The 22,054-nt window shown below is 45.1% G+C and overlaps 3 protein-coding genes across 10 annotated transcripts in view; 1 reads left to right on the top strand and 2 right to left on the bottom strand.

Annotated features, from left to right (window-relative positions):
- Positions 1–44: 44 nt before the first annotated feature.
- Positions 45–8,098, bottom strand: scyl3 (SCY1-like, kinase-like 3). 5 transcript variants are annotated; one of them, XM_062556051.1, is made up of 14 exons: positions 7,838–8,098; positions 7,345–7,527; positions 7,023–7,208; positions 6,759–6,872; positions 6,246–6,302; positions 5,476–5,578; positions 4,909–5,020; positions 4,376–4,453; positions 4,047–4,186; positions 3,440–3,621; positions 3,185–3,356; positions 2,661–2,828; positions 1,217–2,004; positions 45–868 (listed from the first exon to the last, which is right to left on the bottom strand). In XM_062556051.1, exons 2-14 carry the CDS (start codon positions 7,507–7,509, stop codon positions 806–808), a joined length of 2,328 nt encoding a protein of 775 aa, XP_062412035.1. In that variant the 5' UTR covers positions 7,510–7,527; positions 7,838–8,098; the 3' UTR covers positions 45–805. The 5 variants fall into 5 exon arrangements, with proteins under 5 accessions (XP_062412035.1, XP_062412031.1, XP_062412032.1 ...); XM_062556047.1 differs by having other exon boundaries at positions 46–868; positions 7,345–7,661; XM_062556048.1 differs by having other exon boundaries at positions 46–868; positions 7,345–7,608.
- Positions 8,099–10,824: 2,726 nt separating this feature from the next.
- Positions 10,825–21,201, top strand: prg4b (proteoglycan 4b). Of its 4 annotated transcripts, XM_062556042.1 has the most exons (15): positions 10,825–11,008; positions 11,153–11,248; positions 11,733–11,852; positions 11,986–12,108; positions 12,288–12,359; positions 12,445–12,501; positions 14,266–14,337; positions 14,718–14,996; positions 15,875–16,981; positions 17,543–17,629; positions 18,064–18,200; positions 18,595–18,751; positions 18,911–19,063; positions 19,288–19,416; positions 20,580–21,201. In XM_062556042.1, exons 2-15 carry the CDS (start codon positions 11,179–11,181, stop codon positions 20,699–20,701), a joined length of 2,685 nt encoding a protein of 894 aa, XP_062412026.1. In that variant the 5' UTR covers positions 10,825–11,008; positions 11,153–11,178; the 3' UTR covers positions 20,702–21,201. The 4 variants fall into 4 exon arrangements, with proteins under 4 accessions (XP_062412026.1, XP_062412027.1, XP_062412028.1 ...); XM_062556043.1 differs by lacking the exon at positions 12,288–12,359 and having other exon boundaries at positions 10,826–11,008; XM_062556044.1 differs by lacking the exon at positions 14,266–14,337 and having other exon boundaries at positions 10,826–11,008.
- The window catches only part of tprb (translocated promoter region b, nuclear basket protein), a 34,593-nt gene continuing 33,332 nt past the window's right edge, over positions 20,794–22,054 (bottom strand). Inside the window, exon 51 of the mRNA XM_062556041.1 lies at positions 20,794–21,068. Coding sequence (XP_062412025.1) covers positions 21,037–21,068 — 32 coding nt within the window. The 3' untranslated portion in view covers positions 20,794–21,036. The remainder of the gene's footprint in view (positions 21,069–22,054) is intronic.

The following is a 22,054-nucleotide window of genomic DNA, read 5'->3' as shown; positions in this document are numbered from 1 at the left end:
CGTCTGCAACCTGGTCTGCAGATTTGTAAGAACACATACGCAACCCAACTGGGTGAGATACCATAAAACTATTTATTTCCACATCATCCCGCCCAAAATACAAATAAATTATATCATGTCCATCTCTGATTTCTCACACTCGCACGCATACACACTCTCTCTCACTCTCTCACACACACACACACACACACCCTCATCTCACTCTGTATCCAGCAAACCTGACACACAAATGCTTGATTAAAAACTTGTGTAATCTCTTGCGGTGTGTGGACGCTGTAGTCCTGGCTCCTAAGGCTCTCTGTCACGACTCGAGCTCAAGGTCTCATGGCACAACAAAAGCAGGGGATCCAGTGGTCTGTTCAGGAACTGGACCGTCCGTCAGGCCCTCTCTCCGAGGACATCTGTCCAGATTCTTTGTGGGTTCAGTTACTATGGCGATTTTTTGGCAGATGTTCTATGTTATATAAAACAGATCTAATGGAGGTCAGATTGGCTGACACAGAGCTACAACAACAAAATGTCCATTCCAGCATGAGCACCCCCCCCACCCCTCCACCCCTCCACCCCAAAAAAGGCTAGACGCATTCGCAGTTGAAGAAAAAAAAAAAAAAAAAGTTCCCAAACTAAAAATCCATAACCGTGTCCTCTCACACTTGATTGTAACGGTCTTAGGTTCATCATAAGTGATGGGGAAGGTGACCCCTGCCGGCTCCCAGATTGCAGCTGAAGGACAGACTTCTCCACTGCCAGTCTCTCCCTCTCCATCTATTTCCTGTATGGCTTTGCTCTAGAGGTTCACAGTTCATCACCAGGCATTCTCGTCCTCCCAGTTGAGGTCATCGCCGTCTCCCCAGCCCACAGCGTCCGCCTGCAAGATGACACCAAAGATATGACTCCATCCTCTCCTCTGACCTCTAAAGCTGCTCACATTCCACTGTCTGCAAGAACTGACTGAACAGCAAATTCGATTTTTGAGGAATTGACACCATATTCTGTAGTCCTCTCTCTCTCTTTTATCCTGCATTAGGCAGCAACCGTTAAGTGATGGTACATCATTAATACAAAATGTATATGCACTGAGTGAAGTAATTTATTCTAGCCGTTCCTGTAAAATAACCCACACGTACACCCCTACTTCACCTTAACTCTCAGCAGCAGTGCACCTTCTGTAGATCTGTAACCCAAAGTACAAACAAGGTTACAGGTTGAAGCTTACCTCACTTATGTCTTCCGCAGCAAATTTGGCAGTGAGTGACATGTTGTTGGCAGACAGATTTGTATCTCGAAGGTCCGACACAGCTGGCGAGGCGTCTGTAGCCAAACTGTGTCCTGCACTCCCCAGGCCTGCAGAGGGCACTAGCAGGGAGGCTGATGTGGACGACAGCTGAATGTCTGGCTCCATGTCAGCAAAGAAGTCCAGCTCTGGGTCGTTCCCCGGCTTCTTCTTCACCATGATGGTGAATTCTTCACCCAGCTCACCAACGCTGCCGCCACCCTTTGGCTTCTGAGCGTCAATGACGGCTTTGGCTTTAGACTCGGACACCGCCGCAGGGGTTTCACCCTCCTGCTCCCAGCTACTATCCCACGATGCATCTCTGCTGGGCAACAGTGGCGCCGCTCTGATGGCAGAGCCCAGCTTCAGTGCTTTGGAGCCCTTGCCAGTCTCTGACTGTTGGCTGTTGCCAGCTGCCTCCCTTGGCACTGGCAAAGGTGTGGTGGGTGACTGGTCTGATGTCACTTCCTCTTCCTCAAAGTCGTCCCAGGGCTCCTCCTCTTCCTGCCCTCTGCCAATTGGCTCGTCCGGGCTGTCGGCCGCAGCTTGGATCTGGATCTGCACCGGCTGATTGGGTTTCCTTTCCGTATCCTCCGAGTCGCTCCAGTCTGGCCAGTCCTCCGGTGACCCGTCCGCTTGGCCAGAAGTCCCTCCTGCTCTCTCCGGAACCTTCTCCCTCTCCTTCAGCTCGCCGTACCCGTTCAGAGGTAACGCCATCGCTCTGCTAAGAACTGCACAAAAGATAACACCACATTCTCACGGTTAGCCCCGAATGCTGTGACTCATTCCTGCCCTCTCCGGAACCTTCTCCTTCTCCTTCAGCTCGTCGTACCCATTCAGAGGTAACGCCATCGCTCTGCTAAGAGCTACACAAACACAGCACGCATTCTCACTGTTAGCCCCAAATGCTACAGCCCATTCACAGCATCCTCTGATGAGCTCCGCTGATTTACCTTACAGCTCAACATTTTAAAATTAAAATGAAATTAAAATGAATTAAAATTTAAAACTCAGACAGGTACTATGGGTCCTGAGGATGCATTGCCCTCTTTGGTTCTGCTTTGTGCCTTACGCCTCTCCTCAAATGTTGCGAACACAAATGAATGACCCAACTACTACACAACATTAAAATATTCCATTTCTGCCATGGCTATTCATGGGTTTCATCAGGTCCCTTTCCACAGGTGTATTAATCAAGCACCTAGGTTATGAATGCACACTGCATGGTGCTTGATTAATACACCTGTGCAAAGGGACCTGATGAAACCCATGAATAACATTTGAGCTACAGCAGCAAAACAAACATCTGCTGCATCCCACCCCAAGTGGTTCTTCCAGAGTCTTTATCAATAGAAGACAGGTGTAAGTGATGGGCTGACACAAGTACCTGGCTGGGGTGCAGGAGGGAGTTTAGAGCCTCTGGTGGCCGGCAGGGAGCTCATATCCTGCATGAGCACACCGCCTACCGGGGAGCCGTGCTTGGGGAAGAGGCCGGGCACCTTGGAGGGCTGGGAGAGCTGCGGCATCACTGGGGCCACAATGTGCACTGGAGAGGCTGCAGACATGATAAACACACACACACACAGACACACAGACACACAGACACACAGACACACAGACACACAGACACACAGACACACAGACACACAGACACACACACACACACACACACACACACACACACACACACACACACACACAATTAGCAACTAATCTGTCTTTTCACATTGAAATCAATAAAAGCTTTTGGACAATAGAATGATGAATGATGAATGTGTTTCCATTGCATGATAATGTCATAATGTGATCGATCACGGAATAAATGAGGGACATATTCAGCAGAAAACGTGTTGTAGGTTTGTATCGTTTTGTTGTATTCAAAATGTTTTGTATGTCTGTGTGTGTGCTCACTCTCAGGGGTGACCTCTGTGGACTTGCTGAAATTGGGCGTACTCCGCTTGAACACCTTGGTCCTCTCCCCGCCCACCACCACCTGTGCGCCCAGCAGCGGCACCAGAACCGCCAGGCTCTGCAGCGTCATGGCAACCAACGAGTCGTTGGTGTCTCTCATTCCCAGTAAAACCTGCAACGCAGAAGAGGAGTCAGACCAAGGAGACTTGTAAGGAACACCTGGATTATGATCGGGGGAGGCGAGGGGGTGGGTACCTGAGGTAGGATGTGGTTCTTGAGCTCGTCATGGGAGAAGTAGGGAGCGTAGATGTGGATGTGTGAGAGCAGCACCATCCTGACATGTTCCTCGTTGATCTTGAACAACTTCAGCAGCTGAGGAACCACATGCTTCTTGTACAGAGCCTCCAGCAGCAAACACTCTTCACTATCTACAGAATCTAATCAGAAACACAAGATGACTGAGAGAGTGTGTGTGTGTGTGTGTGGGTGTTAGTTCCTGGTTTCTGGCATCTCATACAGTTGTTACAGAGAGATTACTAGTCACATGAGGATATTGCCTAAAAGGTAGAACATGTACTAACAAGTATGATACATACGTAAATAGACAGTAACTCTCTGTATATTGTGTGTATTGACTGCACTCATGTAACTTATGACTGCAGCACCCAATAACCCTGAATCAGTTCATGCTTTAATCAGAAAGAATAAACAACCCATCCCTGCATATTCACCCCATAGCTGAAGACATCTCATTTCAGTATGTCTAGTCTGTCTGATAGGTGTTTGTTTTAAGAGTGTGTGTGTGTGTGTGTGTGTGTGTGTGTGTGTGTGTGTGTGTGTGTGTGTGTACGTACGTACGTACCTCTCTTGGGTCGCAGCAGATGTGGCAGGAAGCTTTTGACAGCCGTGGGCTCAGCAAACACCAGAGAGTTCAGAAGCTGTGGAACCAAACGCGATGCCAGCAACTCCTGAGGCAGACTCTGAACACGGTCCAATAGGAACCTGAACACAGACACGCGTAAATACACAGATTCGGATACACACAAAGGTAGGAAAGAGAGTGATGATAATATTGGTAAGCTGCTGTTAATTCTAATGTCAATGATAAAAGCTAAAAATATCTTTGTAATCTGCCTGTTGAAGTACACTGACTGGTTTGGTCCAGGTCGGTTCTCTCACACACTCACTCACTTGAAAAACTCATTTTTCTCTTCTTCAGTTTTCAATGTCAGGCTCTTCAAAAAATTCATGATCTCCAGGAAGTCATTCCTGCCAAAGAAAAACACATTCATCATCAGCTCATTCAAAATGGCTTCTCTGATTTTTTTTAATATCTCAAATGAGAAAGCTAATACATCAAAGCGATAATTCCCACATGCACACAAAATGGATGTGTTATTGTCTGGCTGGGGAGAGGTGTTCATGATTCATAAAACCACCAGACAGACATTACCATACTAAAGATGACAAACACACAGACTTTCTCAACCTATTAGCTTGGTTACGTTCATGACCAGCATGTTCCAGGGCCTTAACCATATCATTAATTTAAAGAAGTATATATTTTTATTTGTTTAAACCACATAAAAAAAAATGCATAAGCTGAACTGCTTGCAGCAGAAACTATTAATGCACTGAAACAATGCACAGTTAGCAAGATAACATCAATGGGGATTTCTTGGCAAATCAGAGAATAAATGGTAAGTGGTGAGTACAAGGCGCACCTGAAAAACTCATGAGTCAGCAACGAGCTGAGAGGTGGCCGCTGCTCTGGGTCAGAGGACAACAGGCTGGCCTGCAGCGTGGACTGGAGGCTCTCGGCCAGCTCCTGAGAGACTGGGTTGCAAAGACGGAGGAGACAACATGGACGAGTCAGGGGACAGGACAAGCGCAAATGGTTTAAGACAGCGAGACAGAAAGGAGTTTGGACAAAGAAACTAGCCCAAAATGGAGTCATTCTTGCGTAAACAAATAATAAAACAGAGTGGAGCTGATACTCTCAGCTCAGGTAAAAACAAGTCGCTTTATTCTTACAGGAACTTATCAGTAAGAAGGAAAACAATTGTATCAGTGTGTATGACGTTATCAGTAGTAATGGGTATGGGGTCAAACTAGCAAGTTTGAGCGTACAGTAATTTCCTGTGAATTAGCCGCATTGTGCATAAGCCACAGGACAGCATACAAAAAAACATATTAACTGTCCCTGTGTATTAACTTCATAGCTGAAGAATTTTGCTAAATCAATGTATAAGCCGCGGCTAATAGTCGGCAAATTACGGCAACGGACTCACCATAGCCAGTGAGCAGCGGCAGTAGGGTCTCCAGCATTGCCCCAAAAGAGAAGGCGTCACGGGAGTGAGCGTACTGGTCCGGCAGCACCTTGAAACCTTCCACCTTAAAGGAGACAATCACGAAATGAACCGCAACACACTATACACAAACATAAGTTAAGCAGGCTAAATAAGTGGCAAGATGACTAATGCAATAACATGGATTGGACCTGTCCTAAGCAGTATTGGTAACACTCTAAAGCAGCGTTCGAAGCCCCTAACATTATGCTACCTGAACCTGGTTCTGTTCATGGTGAACATGTTTTCTTCGAACAGTTACATTTGAATGATTTGGTGTTGCATTCTAACTGTAATTGCATTGTTGCCTTCATCTAACTCACGTCCGCTGTATGTTCACGGAGAACTACCCCCTCACAGTTTGCAAACGTTTGCCGAGATCAAGGCAAACTGAAAGCGGTTTACAAGCGTTCGCCTATGCTTTCAAATTTAAATGCACCTCTGCATACCAATGTGTTCGTTAGGCTATGAAATGTGTGCATTAATGTAAGCCTAGGCTATCTGAATGTCTCTTTTTTTTTTCTTCTAAAATCAATTGTCAAACTATTGGCTTGATGAATGATGATGGCTGTAATTTTACTATTGAGTCGCGACTCGCGACTGACTTGGTATATTCAAATTTGGGTCCCGAGGGGAAAAAGGTTGAGAACCACTGCTCTAAAGGACATTCCTTTAGCTTTATGCAGTGGAATGCATCGCCAAACCAAAGTTACCTTCTCCTCGGGGGGAACAACCGTGTTCTCTCTCACCGCCTGGATGCTGCCAAGAAACTGAGGAGGCAGACATAGAAAGAGATATAAAAAATATGCCATTAACTTCAACTTCAGAGGTCAAGTTGCTGTACTACTGCCTCCACCGAAGGCCAGAGGCCACCCTGACCTGGCTGATAGAATTTAGGCTAACCAGATCCTATTCTTCATCCCAAGAAACGTATCAGTGATTCCTAGCATTATGGCTTTCAGCTTGTCTTTCACCTTAAGCCAAACAAAGACACCATTGGGATCTTGAGCAAGTTCACATTATGTGAATCTAACAAACTTCATGAAAGATTACATGTATGGGCAAGAAGCCTCCGGACCACATCAAATACAATCTAAGCCAGCGATTAGATTTCACAGAACTATCCTTCAGCACAACAGTATGTCTCTCCCCCACCCGACCCCACTCACAGGACCTAAGAACAGAATAATTTTATTTGTGAATGGACACTGAGAATGTGCTCAAACCTCTGGTGTGGCCTCAGAGAACTTGCACACAGTCTCCATGCCTCCCAACTTCCAATGGCCATCCTCGCTCACAAACACAGCGGACACACACACATTGTTGTGGCTCGACTTGCCCTGGAGGGAAACAAGCAGATGTATGATTCCAAGAGTTTTGAGCTGTTTCCAGGCACTAACAACAGTACATAAAGATGGAAACTACTCTCAGTGTGTGTCTGTCTATGTGTGTGTGTGTGTGTGTGTGTGTGTCACACAATGAAGGGTTACCCGGTCGTGCAGGAACACCAGTGCCTGCAGCAGGTCAAAGATGCCTGCGCAGATCTCCTCAGGGCTCAGCTCTTCCAGCAGCAGCTCCAGAGGCTGCACACGCTCCGTCACCAGGTGAACACCACCGTCCTGCACCGAACACGACAGGAAGCGCAGAAGACACGGGTGCCGTAACGTCTTCAGGTGCTGCACAGAAAGAAACTGACTAGGGTAATGATCAAGGCATAAGTGAAATGTTTATGTAAACACTGAAAACTTTCACAAGCTGTTAGAAGGAGCCACTTATCCCTATCTGTGTGCAATGACTGTAACAGTACAATACCTTGGCAGCTTTTCTCACTTTGTCTTCGTTGCCTTGCTTATGAACGAACACTGAGGCGGGCTTGCCGTCCTGGAGTAAGGCGGAGTACATGGTGAGTCCGGAGGGAAATGTCAGCAACGGCTCCTCCAGGACCACGCTCCGCAGGGCACTATTTTCTGCACCCATGGCTAGCCAAGAGAAAGACTGTGGTCTGTCAGACATAGTTGGTATGACGTCGGGTTAGACACCATGTCAACACCATCTCTGAGAAGACTTTTTTCATATCTATAAAAACAATGACTCGCAGACCGTCACATTGAAGAGGGGTGTGTTGCTAGCTACCACATGAACAGGGAAAAGAAATCTAGCGTTAGACAAGTAGAGTGCGGAACGAATCATATCAACAACACAACCTTTAGTAACGTGCCATTGTGTCAGGCACACCAACTATATTTTCAAATGATACTAACTCATGCTAATTGTACAGTGACATAAGCGATATCGAATTAATTACCTGTTAAATGTTGTCACTTGGCAAGGAAGGGTAGGCTAATGCTGGCTAGCACAGCTAGCTAGCTTGTTATCCCTGCAATTGCAACATTGAGAAGGCTAGCACGGTCTATGTCCAAGCGTGAGTGTACATTGACTCACAGCATTTGCGTTTTAGTTTTTGTGAATGCATCCATTGTAACCACGAACAACTGTCTCGCTTTCAGTCGTCTTTGGCAAATTAACTCAAATTGGGAAATTGGCCACGCACGATGTTCTTCTTCCTGCGTCCTAACTGTAAACACCGGTTCTTCCTGTTCAGGGATTGGATGTGACCATTCAAAACACGAAAAAACACAGGGTATTCGTAGATCGTATAGCTTATTTTCCTGTCCACTTTTCGATATAATGGTGATTAATTTATTTTATGAATAGAAAACTAAGATTACAAAATCACAACAGATTCAACAGTTGACGAATAAAACGGTTATATTACAAAAAATACGTATGGTGAAAATGATGCATGTCTCTCTTTAACTGTCATGGTCTGAACCATAGTGGTGTGAGGCAACGCAGGTAATGTCAAGCCTAGTAAGCAATAGTGATTTTAGAAAATCTGCATGCCATTTGAGTGTTGGTAGGCTTAAAAGCTAGGGCCTAGTCCAAATGATGTCAGATGTAGGCCTATTAAATGTATTAATATTATTATTATTATTGTTATTATTAATATTAATTATTATTATGATGAGTAATAATAATAATACAAATAACAATAATACAAAGATACAAGGAGGTTTATTTGTCACATGCATATGATTACTAAAGTAAAGAATCATAATTATAATATTCAAATCATTATATGCCTGTAACAAGATGTACCGTAAAGCATGTTAACCATGTCAGGCAGAGATACCTGCAATTACAACACCTATTTGCTTTTAATTTTTAACTAGGTGGCGCTATACATCAAATGAGTGGTATGGGATGGGTTGATGGCCCCTACGATTCTCGAGATATTCATAGAAAACGATGTGCCCTACCCTCCTTTTCAGGGGTCCAGTCCGGCTGGGGTGTGTGATGGAAACAAAAATCAATGGTTCCGTGACAGTCAGTGTCCCAGGAATCGTTGACACAAAATTACAGAAGAAAAAAAACTCTGACTAAACCCAGAGCTGTAGATACGACTAAATCTGATCACTAGCGGCGGTCATAATTATTATTTATTATAGGCCTGTTAGGCTGTAGCTCAGGCAAATAGGCTACAAGAGGTAGGCTGGCCGGCCATTTGTCAGGCTGTGGTAGGCCTATACAGTAGGTCACAGCCAAGGACACATCCTTTAGAATGGATCATTATAACTGCCCTATTCAGTGTCTAGTAGGCTATGTGTGTGTGTGTGTGTGTGTGTGTGTGTGTGTGTGTGTGTGTGTGTGTGTGTGTGTGTGTGTGTGTGTGTGTGTGTGTGTGTGTGTGTGTGTGTGTGTGTGTGTGTGTGTGTGTGTGCGTGTCTGTATGTAGGCCTATCACAAACACCACACATAGGCTGGGCTATACTGACCATATACTGATCATTCAACTTGCCTTGTAGTATACAGTAAATGTGATGATGATGATGATGATGATTTAGCTGACTCTTGAACTGAACTAATTCATGGAATCATTCATTCCCGCTTGACTTAATTTGGTTGGTAATTCAACAGTGTGACAGACGGGGCAAGTCATCGAGAGAGAGAGAGAGAGAGACATGAGAGAGGGGGGACGTCTCCTAAAAGAGACTGCAGTGAATGAGTAAGTGACGCCTTGCTGGTTCATTCAATGTCTGGCTTCCAGTAAACACCCACATAAATTATTACATAATCCCAGGACACCCACATAATAATCACTTCAGACAGCAACAGTATAAAAAGATTTCAACGAGTAGAGCACAACCCCGATCCAAAAAAGTTGGGACAAGGTAAATTGTAAATAAAAACGGAATGCAAAAATGTAATAATAATAGTAATAACACATTTGATTTATATTGTGCTTTACATCAAATAAATGATCTCAAAGTGCCACAATGCATAAACACACACACACACACACACACAAAGGATAAAAGTAACACCAGAGAAAGTTGTAATGTGGAAGTTTAGTCCATATTTTATTCAGAATAGAACATATAGATGACATCAAATGGGTTTTTAAAAGTATTTTTGGGGGGCTTTAATGAGACATTATGCCATTAATGAGACAGGAGTAGAGATCAGCAGGAAGTGAGTGAGTGGGAGAGAGAGCAGGGGTGGGATCCAGAAAGGACCACGGGGCTGGAATCAAACCCAGGTCTTATTGCACCTGAGATTTGTTGCTGTCATGAGATTCAAAATGAGCCAATATTTGGAAAATTTGAATTTGAATTTCAAAATGTCCCACTGCCAACATTTGACGTTGTTTGTTCTATTGTGAATACGTCATAGGTTTTTGATAATTGTAAATTATTGCATTCCGTTTTTATTTACAATTTGTATCTTTCCCAACTTCTTTGGGGCTGTATTATTTAATTGTCAGTCACACAACCTTGGCCTAGGCCTATATTCAATTATTTGTGGCATATCCATCAACATATGGACAGACGCTTTTGATACCAGGCCCACACCATTTAGCCTACAGTAGGTTTCTACTTCCAGGTCTATCGTATGAATTAGCCTACATGTGGATATGCCAATTTTATTCAGACAAATGTTAGGCTATGTTGAAATGTAGCTTGACTTGCTACGTATGCACCCATAAAAAGGCTTTTATCATACCTTGCAGGTTAATGGCAGACCAGACAGCGCAGAAGTATTTCGAAAGCTCATGCAGAATTTTTTTAAATAGGCTAGTCTAATCAGCTCAAGACGACACTTGCGGTGCTGTTGGTCATCATCTCCGCTGTGGAACATTTTGTGTTAAAAAAAAAATAAACAGAGAGATGGAAGGCCGACCCGTGATGTCACTGTGCTTTCTGTAAACAGCATGAGCGTTTGGTGCGCATCCAACAAATTGCCCTAGTGTCGGGGATCCGCTGGCTTACGCATCAGACGTCTGCGAATCTGACACTTGTGGTTTAACTGGGGCGGCGGTGCCAAGTAGACAGACCCGGCCCAACCCATTCCTCCATATATAAGCGGCATCCATCTGAAAAGTGGAAGGTGATACCGCGCATAAAATCTCTCTAAGGTAAGACAAACTGCATTCAGTGACTTGCTGACTGCTGCTCTCTCTCTCTCTCTCTCTCTCTCTCTCTCTCTCTCTCTCTCTATCTGTTGTCATTTGCTAGCCAATTTGGACTGCTAACTCATATTATATTATGATATTCTACAGGTTTTTGGTTATCTGACAGGTTCACAATGTCAAGGTCTTCCCTCTATGCTCTGTTGGTGCTGGTGTGTGTAGCATTCACCTACTCTTCTGCTCAATGTAAGTTCATTTGTATTACTACAGTAAAATTACTGAGGTGTATCTGTACACCATGCATCTGTAGGCTACCAGTACTCTGTCACAGGTTGGTGGGACTCATAGTGCTGCTGTGTGTATGTGCAGCAGAGAGCACTGAACTGCACTTCTCTGAATAGCCTGTATTTCTGAGAGTATGTTTGTGCATGTGTGTGAGTGTGTGTGATTATGCGTTTGTGTGTGTTTTCCTGTTTCAGCGTGTGTGTGCTTAACCCCTCATGATTCATGTGTTTGATGTGTGCTCTTGAAGTTTGCGCAATGAATGGGCAATGGCAGATCATTGACTATCGTCAAGTCTTCATCAACTGAGAAATATCTCACTATATTCATATGAAGCTTAGAATAGGCTATATAATATCCATGTAACATAAAACTTATCGCTGAGAGCTGTCAGTTGTGACGGTAGCAAAGCTGACCCCTAAGGCCATCTGTGTTGTCTCTCCCTCAGCGAACAGCTGTACAGGGAGGTGTGGGGAGGAGTACTACAGAGGTTACCTGTGTCACTGTGACTACGATTGCCTCACTCACGATGAGTGCTGTAAAGACTACGAGGCCAAATGCACCACACGTAAGATGCCATGTGCTTGTGTTGTTTAATAATGATGTTTTGCTTTACAATAGGCTATAGATAAAGGGCTTTGTCTCAGTCTCTCTCTTGCTCTCTCTCTCTCTCTCCCTCTGTGTGTGTGTTTGTTTGATAGTTGGCTCGTGTAAAGGACGGTGTGGGGAGTCCTTTAAACGGGGCAGACAATGTGACTGTGATTCAGACTGTGCCCAATTTGGCCACTGCTGCCCCGACTTCAAGCAGTTCTGCAACCCAGAGGGTAAGCCTGTCCCAGACTGGATCAGAGCTTGTATGCTGTACAATCAATTGCCTAACCCAGCTCTTCCCAGCATTCAATTTACTCCCAATTAAGCAAAGAGATGATATTTTATAACTGCTTGTATGTGTGTGTGTGTTCACGTGTGTGTGTGTTCGCGTGTGTGCATATTAATGATACAGAAAAGCCAGCCAATGCTGCTGCCGCCGGGGGGCCTAACCCATGCCTAATCGCTCACGCTAGCAAACCCGCAGGTATAATCATATTGGCCACAAACAATGTGATTTCACCTCAAGCTCAGCAAGACAGTTGTGATCTAATGCAATCTTGACTCCTTAGATGATCCTCTGCCAGAGGAATCAGAGGCCCAGAGTGACGGTGAAGATGGGAATGAGGGTGAGTTGAGCTTGAATGAGCTTGAATTTCCCCTTGGAGATCAATAAAGTATCTACATTATCTATCCATCTATCTACCTGAATTATGGGACTACAACACACAGTTGTGCTTGATTGCTCATTCATTACAGGTTCTTAAAGCTGGTTTTGATCATGCCTGCCTACCTGATCATTCTCATGTCATATTTGTTTGAATACTGTACTTTAATCATTGAAGGGATGTTGTGTGTTCTATAATATACTTATAACTTTTACTCATATTCATGACTTTGTTATGCTGTGTTTATTATAGCTATATATACTGTATATATATATAAATTATATAGTTTTCACCATACTAAGCTCAATCTTTTAAGATTGAACATTAGTCTGGGGAAGATGCGCTTTGATTCTACTGCAAAATAGGTGTGATCAATGTGCATCGTTCACATGAGGGCTAGTTGGTCAATTAAACTTTTAGCCTACCAAAGCCAGTCAGTAGAATCGCAAACACGTCCTTCTGCTGTATGAAATGTTCCAGGGCAAGTGTTTGTTCTGTTTTCAAAGAAAACTTGCCTTTAACATCTTCCAAAACAGAAGCGACAGCAGCTGCTGCTTCCGTTTCGTTGCTGCTTAAGTTTCGTTATCGTCGGCCCCAGCAGTGGCGCAACTGGCTGGGGCACCTGCACCGCACGCCGGCGACCCGGGTTCGATTCCCGCCCCGAGGTCCTTTCCGGATCCCACCCCGACTCTCTCACCCATTCGCTTCCTGTCTCTCTCTACTGTCCTGTCAAAATTAAAGGCACAAAAGCCAAAAAAATATACTTAAAAAAAAAAAAAGTTTCGTTATCGTCACGTCACTGGCCAATAGCGTGCCAGGACTAGAGTATGGCCGTTTCTGATTGGAGCCAAAGATTCTGGCAATGAAACAGCGAAAGTAGACCTGCTGGTATCCAGCCTGAGCTGCCGGGTGAAATTCAAATTCCCCGGAAGTTCAGGCAGGGTTGATTGACTTAACTCAGATGTAGGGATAAGGAGGTAATGAAATCTAATGCAACACAAAGATCTAACATGACATCTAAAATCACAAGTTTGCCCATCAAAATTCTTAATAAGCATGTTTGGCCCTGATAAACTCTACTAAAAAGTGGAAGTGAGTTGAGTGATGGCTGTCAATCATTCCTATGGCTATCCCAGGTGTCACCAGCATCTCTACTCTTGAACACCTTCCTTTTTTTTTTACCTCCGCCCAAATTGATATGATTTTGCGTGTAATATGCCTGCTCGTGGGCTAAGCCATGCGTGCAATACCAATGTCCCCACTTCAGACATCGGGACTGCGAGAGAGAGCTGGAGTCGTTGTGTTGCCCACGCTTTACAATTGTACAGGCTGGAGATGATTTCCCAGCAGTGTGTGACTCTCTGTGTCTGTTAGTTTGGTGTTGGACGGGTTCTGCTCGGTTCAAAAACAGGAAAAAGTGACACAGAGCTCAGAGTATGTGTCATTGCTCCCTCCATGCCAAGGATAATGTAACATTAGACCATGAACTTGATTCTTACCGGATTTCACCATCTGAACCAGCTTTGTGGTATCTGTTCACAATAAAATGACCCATCAGTTAAGACAAATGCATTTTAAGTTGCATGTACAGTATCAGTTAAAGCATTATGAAATAGTTGTTTAAGAAAAACATTTCAATTGTGACACAATATACATTTTAAATTTGATGTAATTTGTACTAGTGTAAAGAACATTTCCTTAACTCGTTGTTTTCTCTCTCGTCAGATATTTCTGATAGCGTGGTGAGCCCAACTGATCCTCCTAATGAGGAGACTCTGCCTCCTGCTCCTGAAGATGGTAAGACACTCACACACTCACACACACACACACACACACACACACACACACACACACACACACACACACACACACACACACACACACACAGAGAGAGAGAGGGGGGAGTAGTTTCCATCTTTATGTGCTGTTCTTAGTGTCTGGAAAAAGCTCAAAACTCTGTCACTCACAACTCACAAGTTCACCTATCAAAATGCTTCATTATCATTCCTATGGGTATCCTAAACATCATTAGTGCCTGTCTTTGAAGAATTTCAGTTGTGTCTGGAATGCAATATCCAGCAATATACAACGGACTGATTTGGTGTGCTCTCATCTGGTTGACAGTAAATAACTGAATTGAAGCTGCACTTCATATAGCCCTTTATGTGTTTAATCAGGGATCGATGGTGAACCAGACATACCAGAGGAGCCTCCTCTGCTTGAGGGCACAAGTGGGTATGAGCCCCTGGCAACCTCATTTCCTGAGACACCTGTACCAACCATCGACGTGGTGACGCCCACGACCAGTGTGCAGGACGATGTTGAGGCAGTGCTGGACGAGGGGAGGGGGGACGAGGACCCGAGTCTAGATGACCTCATCCCGCCCGCTGTTCCAGACCCCACAAGCTTCCCATCTCCCGTTCCCGCCAGCCAAATGCCCACCGTGATGAACCCAGGTGAATTTACACACCTATTCAGTTATCCTGACAGTAAAGGCAAAGGGAACACCAGTGTATGAAGTTCTGGTTAGCTTGACGTAGCCACTTGAGTCAATTCCATTCAGAACTTGAGTCTGGTGCCGCTCATGATTAGGGGTCGCGTTTCAGCTGACACAGGGGGGGAATGTCACTGCATGCAACTGGATAAACGTCACCAATCAGAGCACAGAAACATGTGAATTCTTCACAACAAATGCCTCAAAAACTGTTTTCTGCTTGTTTTTTTTATTTTTTATTGTGCTGTCAATATCTTGTACAACAGACGTGATAGCGAAATATAAACATCTAGATTCTCAAGTGACAGGCTTTTCCAAACAATATCAGTTGAGGCCCGGTCATGTGAGGCGAATGACTAGGCACCATTGTTTATCATTGTTTAAAGCACACCCAGACGATCTCATTGTGCTGGTAGAGGTATACAGTAGAGGCTACTCAACGGAGTCAGTCCAGACCTCAATTTCCCCACCTCACTAAGACAGTTCATTCTGATCTATATGAGTAAAACATTGAAATGTGATCGCTTGTAAAAGGGTTAGAAAAAAACAACCTCTGTCCATCCACTCTTCAAAGGTCCCACCTGGTGCAAAACATCTCTCATCAAGAACCAAGCCACAGTTACCTTGTTATTTAGATAAAAGGGGTGATTATCACACATCTCAACATAGCATTCCCATTGCTTTCCACAGAAATCACACAATCCTATATGACTTGCTTTTCTCCCTACTCCAATGCATTTTGTGCATTGTGCATTCCATCATCATAGCCCCTCTGTTGCACCCCAACCTTGTAGAATCATGAAAAGCTGACCTCTGTTAAAACCTTTCCCTTTCACACAGACTCAACACCACCTCCCTCAAATCCATCTGACCCCGCCAGCACTCAAGCATCTAGCCCTGCACCTGAGGGAGAGGACCCGCCAGCTAGTGACTCTGCAGCTGAGGAGGGTAGCACTCTGGTACCAGATGCTCAACAGAAGCCAGGGGAAAACACGGCCTCCACAGAGGCTCCTGCTTCCTCCTCCGACGACCCTGCTGCCACTAGCCCTCCTGAGGCACAGGATGCTGTGGAGGACACCGGGACCCCAGCAGCAAAACCCACAGAAGCACAGGATGCGGCTTCGACCGCACCTCCACCTTCGACCAGTGTAACTGTGCCTACGGAGCAGACAAAGGACCCCAAACCAGAGCCCTCTGCCACCCAAGACCCCTCGGCCACTCAAGACCCCTCGGCCACTCCACCTGCCCCGGAGGCAACAGTTAAACCCTTGGAAATGACCCCCCGGCCTCTGGAGACACAGAAGCCAGGGGAAAACACTGCCTCTACAGATCCATCTGACCCCGCCAGCACTCAAGCATCTACCCCTGCACCTGAGGGAGAGGACCCACCAGCTAGTGACTCTGCAGCTGAGGAGGGTAGCACTCTGGCACCAGATGCTCAGCAGAAGCCAGGGGAAAACACGGCCTCCACAGAGGCTCCTGCTTCCTCCTCCTCCGACGACCCTGCTGCCACTAGCCCTCCTGAGGCACAGGATGCTGTGGAGGACACCGGGACCCCAGCAGCAAAACCCACAGAAGCACAGGATGCGGCTACGACCGCACCTCCATCCTCGACCAGTACGACTGTACCTACGGACCAGACAAAGGACCCCAAACCAGAGCCCTCAGCCACTCAAGACCCCTCGGCCACCCCACCTGCCCCGGAGGTAACAGTTAAGCCCCTGGAAATGACGGCGAAGCCTGTGGAGACCACCAAGGCCCCCAAAGCAACTCCCCTTCCCAGCAAACCCACCAAAGACCCCAAAACACCTCTCCTTCCCAGCAAACCCACCAAGGACCCCAAAACACCTCTTCTACCCAGCAAACCCACCAAGAAGCCTGAGAAACCAAGCTCAGTCAATGATATCAATTTCCCTGGGATGGACAATTCCCGAGACTATCAGTCAGGTGGGGTTATACTCTCTCAGAGAAAATATTTTAGTTATCTGGTCCTTTATTTGTCCGGTTCTTCATAAATGTGTGTGTGTGTGTGTGTTTGAGTGTGTGTGGGGTACTCATACAACCCCTCAAATTAGTCTCCAAACACATCAAGTAATTCTATTTTTTCCTCTCCTGGAAGGTTCCGCTCGCTTTGACTGTGTATTTCTTCTCCTTTCTCCATCTAGCCCGGTTTAGTTTCCCAACCACGCTGGATGTAGTAAATGTCAATCCTAAAGTTATTCATTTTATGCATCACTTGAGTCTAGTTCCTCTGTTCTCTGAGCTCACATTCAAAACAGACACTTCAGTGGAGGGTTTGTTATAAACACGGCTTTGTCCTTCTCGTGGAAAACCACAGACCTCATGACCGCAGTGCACTTAACATGAGAAGTGGTCAATTTTATTGCTTTGGGTAGATGCCTTCTCTAAACCAAAACTTAGCCATGGTCTTTGGCTAAATTGCTTCATTAAAGAGTATTTTTTGCGGTTTCCTTATTTTTCTCCCCTTGATGTTCTTTCCCTGTGTAGACGACAGCAACGACACCAACCTCTGCAGCGGTCGCCCCATTAATGGTCTGACCACACTGAAGAACGGGACGACTGTGGTTTTCCGAGGTGAGAGCCAGACTCTGTGACACCCCCCGGCGCTCAGACTGACACACGGCCGTCTGAGGTTTTCTTGCTTTATAAAACAGGCGTGGTGGCAAGACCGCCAGAATTCTCTCTTTATTTATTTCCAGGGAGGGAGTCATTTTAAAAGTCATTGTGACCCAGACTCTTTCATGTAAACAAAATGTATGGTTTATGGTGAACAGCTCAGATGAGAATGAGTGAATTAGCATAAAGGGGCCTGCCAGGAGAACTTTAGAGGACTATCATCTGGCTTTACACCCAGTATTAAAAAATATGATTCCACTGTACTGTATTACCACTAGTGCCACAACTATACTGCTATTGACTTGCAGTCAATGTTTTTCATGGACAAATGCAAGCATAAATCAAAAGTGAAACATTTTCTTTGTCCATAAATGGATGGCTTGTCCCTATAGGTCACTACTTCTGGACGCTGGATACCATGAGGGTGCCAGGGCCTGCACAGGGCATCACAGCGACGTGGGGAATCCCCTCACCCATAGACACCGTCTTCACCCGCTGCAACTGCCAGGGAAAGACATATTTCTTGAAGGTATGGCAGCCTGCAGCCTTAGAGACAACGGGCTGGTTTTCCCATACATGGAGTAAGCCTAGTCGCAGACTTAATCCATATACAGGAAACTAGTCCAGTAACACCCTACACAGACTCACAGGCCTTGGCTCTCCAGAGTAGAGAGCGCCCGCCCCACAGCTGACTTCAGTTTGTCATTTTAAATTGCATTGCATTCGCTGCCAGAATGGATTAGAGTTGCTACTCTTTTCCATGGTGTGGGATAATATGTGTGTGTGGGTGGATTATACAAGGACAGTAGTGTTATCGATTACCACTGAACTGACAGGCATTTAATCCTAGTATAACGATGCCTGCTTTACACAGTCCATTATGAAGGCGGTTCTGTGTCAAAATGTGTGGGTTATTTTTGCAGGGTCGGAACTACTGGCGTTTTGAAAATGAGGTCATGGACCCTGGCTACCCCAAAGCTACTCGCACAGGTTTCGACGGTCTGACAGGTCACATCACAGCGGCGCTGTCTGTGCCTGCTTACATGAAGAGGAGAGAGTCTGTGTACTTCTTCAAGAGAGGTAAACACCTGGCATCACCTGCATTTCTGAGAAGATCCTATTAATGAATGCATTTTTTTGTCATTCCTACATTTTCTTTTTTCTCTGGGAACTGTTGCATAGCTGTATTCTGACAATATGCAATTCCTTCCTTGACACATCCAACTTTGTCTCACACAGGCGGCCGGGTGCAGAAATATTCGTACGACCCTAAGAAGGCTCCCAAATGCTCCGGGAGCCAGTCGTCCAGCCAGCCCAGCCAACCCAGCCTGTCCATCCAGCCCAACCATAGGGTCCACTACACCGTGTACACCCGCAGAACAAGACAAGCAGGTGAGCTCTGGGGTCCAGGACTGAGTGAGCACATACAGTAGCCTGACCCACCAGAGCCACATCAATGGGATAGTCTATCCAGTGCTAGTTATACAGTAGATCAGCGCGAACGAGCCTGGAGGACCGAGGATCGAGGAGAGAGGTTGAGAATGGGCCACTGTGTCAGAGTAGAAGGAAGGCCTAAAGAGATACACTTCAGGGAAACTTTTGTTTGTTCTCCGCAGAAAAATACCTGGGCAAGGAGCTGAGCATCATGGCGACCTGGAAGGGGTTCCCTACGACAGTGACCTCCGCCCTGTCCCTTCCATCAAGACAGACAGTGGATGGCTACAAGTACTACGTTTTCTCTCGCAGTGAGTACCACGCTTCTGCGTGAACCTTTTCATGGCTCTCAAGCAACCATAGATTGTTATATATCAGGTCTGTTGATAGAGATCATATTCACATATCTGTTTTAAATAATTAATTCAAACAAATCAGAGGGAAGAATGCTTGTGTGTATCATCCTGACCCATCACAGGTTCCTGCAGAAAAACAAATAAATATCTCCATGCTTTGAAATGCTCAAACATCACTTTAGTGTCATGGGAAAATGTTTCGTATACGTTTTAGATCCCCACCTGTGTATTCTAGCTAGGACTAGCAGCTGTTTTTGATTCTGAAAACATACCATCATAGGCACACAGCCGAGCAGTAGTTAAAGCATTTTTCTCCAAAACTGCTCCAGATGTGGATTTGGAACACACCTCTGCTTTAACGAGTTGACTTAGATGGCTTATTAAAATGGAAGACCAGGATGAGGGCATCTTTGTTGATCTATGGTGCAAGTCATGTCTGGCATAGGTCTGGATCCTTTAGGACACACGTGTGGGTGTGTTGTTGGTGTGAGTAATGAGATGTGTGAGACGGTCCAGAGCCTTGCGTGGGTGAGTAGTTGGGTCAAATGGATATGGGCTAACGTGTGTGTATGTGAGTGGGTGTGTGTGTGTGTTTGTGTGAATCAGTTGGCCTTCAGGTTTTTGGCAGGCTTCACGACCAACGGGAAGTCGAAATGCAGTGCAGCTTGTGTCTAGTCGTTGTGTCACTGAGGAAACAAACTCTGAGTGCACACTACACACACACACACACACACACACACACACACACACACACACACACACACACACACACACACACACACACACACACACACACACACACACACACACACACACACACACACAGAGCCTGGACTTTGGACGCATGTGTTCTGGCATGTTCCGTTTGAAATGCCAAACGATTTCCACACCTGCTCCATTTGTCAAAATAAAGCATCCCACAGATTATTGAACAACAACAATTATTTGAAGTATTCTTAAAATCTAACAACAAATATTTTGACTCTGAATAACATTTCCATTGCATTCATGGAATGGGTAACCACCTTTGGATAACTACCTTCCTTTCACTGATCTACTCTGAATGGAGAGCACATGCTCTGTGGTAAAGGCCCTGCTCTGTCTCCTGTGCCCTACAGCGCGCCACTACAGCATCAGGATGGACGGGGAGAAGCCGACTGTGACCACGCCGCCCCGAACCCCTCAGACGCCGAGCACGTCCCAGAGCTTCTTCAACTGCCCCAAAACTACCCAGGCCTAAGGGACCGATGGACACACACACACACACACACACACACACACACACACCTACATATCCATTGTAACACATTTTCACAGACTGACATTTTGAAGTTCAGTAAAAAAATCATACTTTATTTTACTTTCATTGATTACAATTGCTGCTAACAAACACACGCACAAAACACATTCTTCTGAAGTAGGACAAAAAAAAAAAACAACTAAAAAACAAAGCAAGCACACAACCCACAGGACTGGAGATCTGGCCTTAAGCAGAAACAGAGATACCAAGTGGAACTGTAGTTCTAGAATTATACTGGAAGTTTAAGTAAAAGTGGAGCTCTGCTGTAAATGGCTTTACTTCAACGAACGATCTCGGAATCCCATGCCTGAGAAGGAGAGAGAGAGAGATGGACAATCAGACAACACTACACGCTTCCTCCTGTGTGCAACAAGGAATCAGATTCTGTACATTTTACTATAAACTGTGTTTTATATATCTTAATAAACGTTTTAATTAAATTGATGGCTTTAAATATTGTGGATTAATCCAAAGTGTTTTTTTTTCTCTTTTGAAAAACGCATTCTGCTCGTCATTAGCCATGACCTTTCAAAATACTAAATATTTTAGTAACATCCACAATAATATCCCTGCATTTCAAGTTGATGAAAGCATTTAAAATGCATCAGTTATGTGCGCGTACACACTCTCAAAACTCTCCAGTCACTTACACTTTTATTTTTAAAAATCACATGCCCGGTATCTGCCTGCAGTCTTCCAGAGCGGCTGCTTACATTAACACCTTATGCATGCCTGTTTATGTCCCAATATTGCTATTGCGAAATCTATTGCCATCCCTGCATGCGAGCTAGCTTTCTCGCATTCAATCTTGCCCTCAAATAAACTAATAAAATAAGGGCTGTGTTTGAAACCTAAATTTGGTAATTGCTTGGTGATGGCTTATTGTAACCCCATCTACTTGAAGAGTAGTAACATGTAAAATGTAAAAATCACTTGGAGCATTGTATTGTGGTAGTCTACTTTTCATCATGTAGCATCACCAGAAGGCCTGTCAACTTCAGCTGAAGTTAGATCTGCAGTGTTAATGGTTGTGTAATTAGGCTAGTTACTTCTGAAATATATGACTTGGCAAAATGTTTTTTCTTAAAGGGTGTTGGTTTTATTTAATGCCAGTCGGGTGTGGAATTTAACTAGCGCTACTGTTGGAAAACAGGTCAGGTACGGTTTTTAAACATGACTGGTATGGGAGGGTGCGGATTTAAAAAAATAAAAATAAATGGACCCGTGCAAGACTCTGCCATGAACGGCATACAGCCTCTCCACTCACAATACAGGTAAAATACAGTATGCATG

This window comes from Sardina pilchardus, chromosome 15, assembly GCF_963854185.1.
Source record: "Sardina pilchardus chromosome 15, fSarPil1.1, whole genome shotgun sequence".
NCBI lineage: Eukaryota > Metazoa > Chordata > Actinopteri > Clupeiformes > Clupeidae > Sardina > Sardina pilchardus.
The sequence above is the reverse complement of the archived record's forward strand: the minus strand, read 5'-3'. Positions and strand labels throughout refer to the sequence as shown.